General features: G+C 40.5%; 1 protein-coding gene across 2 annotated transcripts; it reads left to right on the top strand.

Annotated features, from left to right (window-relative positions):
* The first annotated feature begins 2 nt into the window (after window positions 1-2).
* On the top strand, window positions 3-3,817 carry CDKN2AIP (CDKN2A interacting protein). Of its 2 annotated transcripts, none has more exons than XM_007177851.3 (3): window positions 3-515; window positions 949-1,048; window positions 1,681-1,819. In XM_007177851.3, the coding sequence occupies exons 1-3, from the start codon at window positions 244-246 to the stop codon at window positions 1,687-1,689; spliced, it is 381 nt and encodes a 126-aa protein (XP_007177913.1). In that variant the 5' UTR covers window positions 3-243; the 3' UTR covers window positions 1,690-1,819. The 2 variants fall into 2 exon arrangements, with proteins under 2 accessions (XP_007177913.1, XP_057393444.1); XM_057537461.1 differs by having other exon boundaries at window positions 48-515; window positions 949-1,079; window positions 1,681-3,817.
* The last annotated feature ends 5,129 nt before the right edge of the window (window positions 3,818-8,946 follow it).

Below are 8,946 nucleotides of genomic sequence, written 5' to 3'. Positions count from 1 at the left end.
CGGCTCGCGCCGGAAGGACGCGCGGGCGCTCGGCGGCAGCGAGGTTATAAAAGGGAAGGAGCCGGCGGCGGGCGGAAGTGGGCGGTTCAGCTGCTCCCGGCGCTGTTGTTTGGTCTTTGCGCTGCTCGAGGGGCGTTCTCTGGTGGGCCGCCGGTGCAGGCCGCAGTGACAGGGCCGCTCGCCCCGCAACCCCCAGCCTCGGCGCAGCGTCCGATCGCGACTTCCGCGACCCGCAGGCCCAACATGGCGCAGGAGGTGTCGGAGTACCTGAGCCAGAACCCGCGGGTGGCCGCCTGGGTGGAGACGCTGCGCTCCGACGGCGAGACCGACAAACACTGGCGCCACCGCCGCGAGTTCCTGCTCCGCAACGCCGGGGACCTGGCCCCCGCCGGCGGCGCGGCCTCCGCTCACCCGGAGGAGGCCGCCGACGCCGAGAGCGGGACCCGCAGTCGGCAGCTGCAGCAGCTCATCTCCTTTTCCATGGCGTGGGCCAACCACGTCTTCCTCGGGTGCCGGTGAGTGAGCCGGCGTCCCTGAGCTGCTCTCGCGGTTTTGTCCGGAGCTTTCGGCGGGAGGGGAAGTGGTGGAAGCGCGGGAATCGGCGGGACAGGCTGCCCTCTAAGGGCGAGAAGGACGTCTCTGCCATGGTTAACAGTCTGGAGGTGCCCCCGTTGGGTGGGGAGCTGGCGGTGGAGTTGTCGGCGAGGAGCTCACAACGCTCCTGGGGGAGAGGGGCACTGAATCTAAATTAGGTTTGTAAGAAGGGACCCCGCCTCCCAGACCCCGGGCGTTTGTTTACGGCGTTCCAGGAAACAGAAAGTTCCTGGCGGTTGATTACGTTTCTTGATTACAACCAGGAAATGCAGTTCCTGTGGCCTGTTTTCGTACCCCAGAGGTGGCAGCTTAGCAAAAACACTTCCTAAAGTGTCTTTCCCTTCTTTTTTTCAGGTACCCTCAAAAAGTTATGGATAAAATACTTAGTATGGCTGAAGGCATCAAAGTGACAGATGCTCCAATCCATACAACAAGAGACGAACTGGTTGCCAAGGTGAAGAAAAGAGGGATATCGAGTAGCAATGGTTAGCAGATCATAGATGTGAACATACATAGGAGTTTAGAACTTAAATTTGATGTAATTAGGAATTATCGTTATTGCTAAGTTTTTAACAAGTTAGAATTTACATAATGTTATTAATCAAATTGGAATGTTAAACCTAAATTATGTGTCTCTGTGTTTTAGGCTTTGAATTTGATAGTTTCCTTTGACTACTGTGAGATTTTGAAGTGTGAAATATTGTCTATGCTGTTGAATTTTTAATATTAGAAATTATTGAGGGGACTTCCCTGGCGGTCCAGTGGTTAAGACACGGCGCTTCCACTGCAGGGGGCACGGATTCGAGCCCTAGTCCGGGAACTAAGACCCACATGCCCTGCGGGGCGGCCAAAAAACAGAAAAAAAAAAAAAAAAAACCAAAAAATTTAAAAAATAAAAAGATTGTTGATGTTATTCAATGCTGTTTTAAGAAATTAATGAAGTTATTCCACACTTTTTAAAGAATCCACAAATCCTGAAATGTTTTCACCTTGTGCCTTTATTTTAATATGAGTATCTATCTTGTAAATCTTCAGCTGATATGTATGAGGTAGGCTTAGTCACATACTTGTTTCCATTTTTTTCAGAAGGGGTAGAAGAGCCAACAAAAAAACGAGCCATAGAAGGAAAAAACCGCTCTGCAGTTGAGCAAGATCATGTGAAAATTCCTGCCAAGACAGAACGCGCATCAGCTCAGCAGGAAAGCGGTTCAGCGTGTTCGGGCTCAACTACCAAATCAGAGAGTGGTGGGAACTCCGCTCGGAGCTCTGGCACCCTGAGTCAGAATAGCTCCACGAGTGATGGAGAGCGCTCTGTTTCCAGCCAAAGCAGCAGCAGCGTTTCCTCTCGGGTAACGGCGGTAGGGTGTGGAAAAGCTTCTGAAGCAGAAGCTCCAGATAAACATGGTTCAGCGTCGTTTGTTTCTTCGTTGTTGAAATCCAGTGTGAATAGTCATGTGACCCAGTCCACTGATTCCAGGCAACAAAGTGGATCCCCGAAAAAGAGTGCTTTGGAAGGCTCTTCAGTCTCAGCCTCCCAAAGCATCTCAGAGATTGAGGTGCCCTTGTTGGGCTCCTCAGGAAGCTCAGAAGTAGAGTTGCCACTGTTGTCTTCTAAACCTAGTTCAGAGACAGCTTCAAGCGGGTTAACTTCCAAAGCTACTTCAGAGGCAAGTGTTTCATCATCAGTTTCTAAAACCAGTTCCTCATCAGGCACATCTTTACTAACCCCCAAGAGCACCACCTCAGCAAACACGATGCTGACTTCCAAAAGCACTTCGCAGGTAGCTGCTTCACTGTTAGCTTCCAAGAACAGCTCCCAGACCAGCGGCTCTCTGGTTTCCAAAAGCACTTCCGTAGCAAGTGTGTCCCAGCTGGCTTCTAAGAGTAGCTCTCAGACAGGCACGTCACAGCTGCCTTCTAAAAGTACTGCACAGGCGAGCGAGAGTTCTGTCAAATTCTCTTGTTGCAAGTTAACCAATGAAGATGTGAAACAGAAGCAGCCTTTTTTCAATAGACTGTACAAAACGGTGGCGTGGAAGTTGGTGGCCGTTGGTGGCTTTAGTCCCAGCGTGAATCACGGAGAGCTCCTAAACGCAGCTGTCGAGGCTCTGAAAGCAACGCTGGATGTGGTTTTCGTCCCGCTAAAGGAACTGGCAGATCTGCCTCAAAACAAGAGCTCTCAAGAAAGTATTGTTTGTGAACTGAGATGTAAGTCTGTGTATTTGGGCACTGGCTGTGGAAAAAGCAAAGAAAACGCAAAAGCAGTTGCATCAAGAGAAGCCTTGAAGCTATTTCTCAAGAAAAAGGTGGTGGTAAAAATATGTAAAAGGAAATACAGAGGCAGTGAAATCGAAGACTTAGTACTCCTCGATGAAGAGTCAAGGCCTGTAAACTTACCTCCAGCATTAAAACATCCTCAAGAATTACTGTAATATGTCCAAAATGTCACTGTGTACAATATCTGGTATTTGAAGAGAAAAACTGGCTTACTTTTGTATAATATGAAACACAGGCTTTCACAAATTTTGTATTGCTTTTTTCCAGTTTTGCAGAAAATTTACATTCTCGTTCTCTTCACACAGTGGAAGTTGTAAATAATTTGTGAATGACAGTATACATTAAAAGGTTTATGCATTAACAGCATACCAGTATGCTGTTTTATTTGCTGAAGAAAATACTGTCTTCTATTTTTAATGACACATTAGGTACGATGTGTAGTTCTGTAGTCTTAAAATTTTTGTACTACTTTGAATTTGGTGAAAATGTATTAAGTTGTCTACCATGCTTTTTTTTTTCTAGCTGAATAAACCTTCACATCAAAGAAAAGGGGACCATAGTATTTGTCTGAAAGTCTGTGAAGCTTAAGGTTTTAAGAATGTTGCCTATAATGTTGAACATGTCTGTTAAAGAATAAAAGAGAAAATAGTTGCCTCAGACTATTTTTATGAGAAGCTGTAAGCATTTTTTAGATATAAAGCAGTGTTAAATACTTAAGGTTATTTTATTTTGAAGTTGTTTGAAATTCACCATGATTTTGACCTCTGCGGATTCTTTAAGTGGGTTAATTTATGTTTTGAGGTAAAGTACAATTTACACTTTTTCTTAAAGACGTAAATGTGGGTTTCTGTATTAAGCATATTTTGTGACTACTACTATTAACAGATTGATTTGTTTAGATATTAAATGCTTTAAGCTATTTTACCTTTTCAAGAAGTTGTGGTTCTTTTTTTTCCCGCCCCGGAAGTCAGAACCAATTCCTGCAAATAGGCTTCCTGTCACTAGTCGTTGTAAATTGCAACTAGGTTAATTTTTCATAGCTGATAACACAGCTTTTTATGGGTAGACAAGTTAACAGTTTGCAAATCTAGAACTGGGTGGGTTTTTTGTTTACCAAACCTCGTAGAAGAACACTGGGCAGAATAAGAGAAGCCAAGCTCAGCTCTTTAATGAGACTGTTCAGTTGAACTACATTCGTTGGTAATGAAATGAAATCCTGCTTCTGTGTCTTAGGTGATTCGGACTGTATTATTCTTTGTGGCCTTTTTCTGGCTTTCTAGTTGCTGCACTTTGAGCAGTGATGGTGATAATGTACTGAGAAAAAACAGGAAATGGCCTTGCCTGTGGCAGTTGTATTGGAGTAGGAAAATTGGACATAAGTAGTAAAATTTAAGTCATGAAGTTATTTCTATTTTATATTCTAGAAATAATAGAGGATACTTTATATACTTGAAGTAATTGTTTTTATTTCACTAGGTAACTTAAAAAAGTTTCATTTTTGAGCATGTTAAATTGGATACCAAAGTTTAAAGTCCATATTATGTAAATGGGTTGCCTTTATATAATATATTGTGAGGAGAAACAACATGAGTGTTGTGAAAGCAGTTTTAATTACCTCAGTTTCCTCAGTCTTGGAATGTGTATTTTGTGGGACAATGATTGCAAGAAAAGTAAGAATAAATTTCTGTAATGTATCTAATTAGGTGGTTTAGTAATTTCCTGAATTGGCTAAATTTCCTAAATTTCAAGTTAATATAAAAGTTACTGAAAATATTTTAAATTACAGTAAACTTCTTATATGGTGGCATTGCAGGAAGCTGCTTAATGTAAAAACAAACATCTAATTAATAAACATTTGCTATAACTTTATTAAAAGCTTATAATCAAAATTTAAAGAACCCCTGATTTAAGAGAAATGCATATTTTACAATTCTTCAAAATAGTGTAGTGCAGAAGAAAACAAGCTTTGGAATCTTATTCTTGAGATAGAATCTTGGCTGTTCCTCTTTAAGTAGGCATGTAACTGGGAATTTAACCCTTCATCTGTAAAACAGAAGAGCTGCCTCAGAGCTGTGAGGATCAAACAAGATAATACATGCAAAGTACATACCATAGTTGAGGAATTGCTTGTATATGTATTCTCATTTTCTCAGAACCTGATGAGTAACTGTTGTTTGGTCCATTTTTCAGATGAAGAAACTGAATAATTTTGTCAAAGATCAAATTCAAGCCCATATCTGATTCCAGAGTCCAAGCTCTTACTATGTTTTATTGCTTATTACCTTTCTCACTTCTCTAAACAATAACATTTCTGAAAATCCCCCGCAGACTGGTTTCCTACTAGTTTTAAGTGACCACATCATTCCAAAGGCTCATTTCCTTGAACTGGGTCACATAAGGAGATCTAATGTTGTACTGCTTCTCCTTAGTATTTGCATGTCTTGAATATTCTTGACTAGGGAATTATCCTATATGGGTGCAGTTGAAGTTTGTTAAAATAATTTGAAATCAAGTTTACTGAATAGGATATTGTGAGAGGAAATACTGATTTTTCTTCTAAATCAATGAGGTGAGATGATGACCTGAAACTAATTTTCCTTGATGGTGCTAAAATCCAGAATTTTTTTTTTTAACGGTAAAGTTAGAGAGTTGACTTTAAAGAATGGTATTGTTATGAGTTTTTAACCCAAATTTTTGGGGCCTGCCACTGCTGCCATTGGCTGGGATAATTGTCATGAGGATATGTATAATTCCAAGGCTTTTGGCATGTGTTATCAAAAGCATGCTCCATTTTAAATTAGGTATAAAGGGGCCATCGTTTTCCCTGCCAAGTACAGCTTTTCTTGGTACGGATTTCTCCTTCCTCTTTGGATTCCTGAGCGATGGCAGTGAGGAGGTAACCAAAGCAAGCAGCAACTGGGAACCAGGTCAGTCTTAAATTTGTGTTATTGCTAGTTGAAGGGGAATTTGTAGGCTTTGTCTTAAAAAATGGTGCTGAAGCCCTGTATCGACTCACTGCCTAGACACTGGCGAATCTATGGGTATCTGTTTAAGCACGACTTTAAAAAAAAAAAGTTTGTGTGGTTTATGATTAAAGAAATTCTTTGTAGCTTTCTACCGTTTAAACAAAAACATAAATGCAGGGTTGTCAAGCCATTAATGTTCCTACTCCCTCTCTGCAAAAAAAATTAATAGAAATTTCAGTGAATGTAGCTTAGTTGCTATCCAGCTAGAACCATTCCTTTTTCCTTTTCTTCCCTTATTACCAGCTTTATTCTATCCACTTTTCTATTCTGTTCTTTAAAAAGACTACTGAAGGAAGATCATTATCTAAAAATCCTAATTTTTAAAGTTCTCTTTATCTGTTCCTTTGTGGTTTATACAGCAAGAAAAGTAGTGTAGTTAGTGGACAAGGTCCCAAACAAAATTGACTAACTTGGAAGGGGGGAAAAAAGGTAATACTAAACAGGAAGGGTTAGATACAGGATATTCTTTTTAGTAAAAGCTAGAGATTTCATGTGCCAGTCCTTAACACAAAGCAATCAAATACGTTTTGTGATCTTGAAACTTTAATGAGTAGAATCAGAATCCTCCTTGGAAGTCATTAGGAACAACCAAACTAACAGCATAAACAGTAAGTATATGGAGTTATAAAACTGTACTATGATATGAAGTGGAACTATTATACATAATGTACATAAAACTTGAAAAGGAGTGTAAAGACAAATGCACAAAAAGATAATCACCTAGTGTTTTCCTTATGACTCTTTTCATGTTTGTCAGTTTACCAGGGCTTGGACATTGAAATGATAAAACCCGAACTCTGAATATGCGATTGGTGGTTTTCAAACTTTCTTTTAGTCATATTTCTTCCAAGAAAAATGGAGCCCTGTGTGTGTAAAACAGAGAGGAGCAGACCTACTTTGAAAGAGGGCAGTCACACCCCATCAATGAATTCCTCTACCTTCCTTTCTCAATTCCTTGGCACCTCCTTGGACTGAAAGAAGGGGGTTTAGCAACTATGAGGCCTGGTGTAGATGCCAGCTTCCTTCTGCAACTGGTATTAGAGTGATGTAAGGCAGAAAGTTACCAATTTACTAAATGGAATTAATCTGTTTTAAAGTAATATGCCATATTAGAATTTGCAATTAGTAGGGACTCAGGTCAGGCTTAAGGGACCATCACGTAAATTAACATTTAGATAACACTAAAAATAGCTACTATTTCTTACTTTTTTGTGAACTATAATTGCAGAAGTCCATATATAAAGTCCAATAATTATTAAATGCCCACATAATGATTACCTAGGTCAAAAAACGAAACTATATCAGCAATGCAAGAACTCACCATGTGGGTAGCTATCATTTATTGGGTGCCTACAGTATACTGATGCTTTATGTACATCTTACTTAAGCCTCCTTACCTTTAGGAGGGTTGGTATTGTTGATCCTATTTCACAAATGAGAAAATATGACCATTTTGACTTGTTTCCCTCAAATCACAGAACAAGTAAATGTTGAAGTAGGGACTCAAATCCAGTGTTCTAGAAGACTAAACAATGACTTGGTTCTAATTTGGGGCACTGAATGTGGATGCCAATGAGACATGCTGGCCCATGGTATTTGTTTATGTACTAGAAAATAGTGTAGTCACACTTGGAAGAAAATTTGAGAAATTTTATTTAACAATTTAAATTAGGAAGTTTGTAAAGAAGTAAACTTTAAGGGAAGTTGCTCAAATACGTATCTGAAAAAGTCGTTGGAAAATATTTTCTAGACATTATTTGTAGAATTTTAAAGGGACTATCTGCAGAGGCAGTGGTATAATCAATGATATAACCAATAGTGAAACAAATTATATACCTAATAAATCCTGTCTCATTACTCTTCACCATTTGTATATTATTAAATACTTTTCTACACTAGCTGAGGAAAAAAAAAAAAGTGGTTCTCATGAAATAAAAACTCATAGAGGTCCACAGAGGCCTCTCTAGTTTGTCATACCTGTGTGGACTGTCATGGATTACTTAATGAGGGAGTTACACACATGCCCAATAACCTGCAATTTGGAAACCAATATGGGATAAAGTATGTGCACCTCTGTCCTCGTTTTTCATTTCAAAATATTGAATGCAATTAACAAGAGAAATATGATAAAGGTAAAATAAGAATACTATTCTGAAAATACTCATTCCTTTCCCTTGAAATTCACATTCTCTGGCAGTCATTCTGCCATTATGGCTCATATAGGGAAGGAGAGAAGGATAATGTGACTTTAGGGAAGTCCACGCAGTGATAGCAAGGAAGGAAAAATGCACCATTCCAGCCCTAGCAGATTTTGCGGAGGGTAAAGCAGGGAAGCGGGCATTCCAGGCAAGTGGGTCCTGACCTCTCTTCAACAGCATGAACTTCGCGTGTGTCAGTATTGCAGCGGTGGGAGTAATGACAGTTCCCATGTAATGAGCCTGCCTCATCTATCCCCTGACTGTAATCAAAGAATGCATCCTTCCTTAGGAGGGTCCGAGAGATTGAAACAAAGAGGGCTTGAGCGAGAAATCCTGAAGCCATCGAGACCTTGAAGGCAAAGCTGCTGAGCTGCACAGCACGGGGCCGCGTTCACATGGAAGACCGTGGATGTCACTCTGCACTGATGTCCTTGGGGTTGCGGAACAAGGTGGCCCTTCTTGGGATCCCTGAGATTGCTGTACGAGTAAACTTAGAAAAATCTTACTTTAAAAAAGTAATTTGAAATAAATACTGGTGGTTTTTATAAAGCATGGATAGCATAAAAGTTCTAACAAACTGTTATTGGTGGTACATATGCTAAAGGTACTCGATAAAGCTTGGGGCACTATTTATACTTGGTCAGGCATTACTTTGCCCAACACATTCTTCTAGGGGAGGAATTATTTCGAGACAGTAGCCTAAAATCAAATCATACCAGGTGAAGCACGGCTGCTTGGGTTCTGGTAAAGATTTCTTTTTCTCTATTCACAACCTTGGGGCAAATTCAGGAACTAAGCAGATGAAGACTTACGTCAGCTCAAGTATGGAATAAAACAGGGTCGTCTTTGCG

This window comes from Balaenoptera acutorostrata, chromosome 21 (assembly GCF_949987535.1).
Source record: "Balaenoptera acutorostrata chromosome 21, mBalAcu1.1, whole genome shotgun sequence".
Classification (NCBI taxonomy): domain Eukaryota; kingdom Metazoa; phylum Chordata; class Mammalia; order Artiodactyla; family Balaenopteridae; genus Balaenoptera; species Balaenoptera acutorostrata.
Note: the sequence above shows the minus strand (reverse complement) of the source record. Positions and strands in the feature narration are given on the sequence as shown.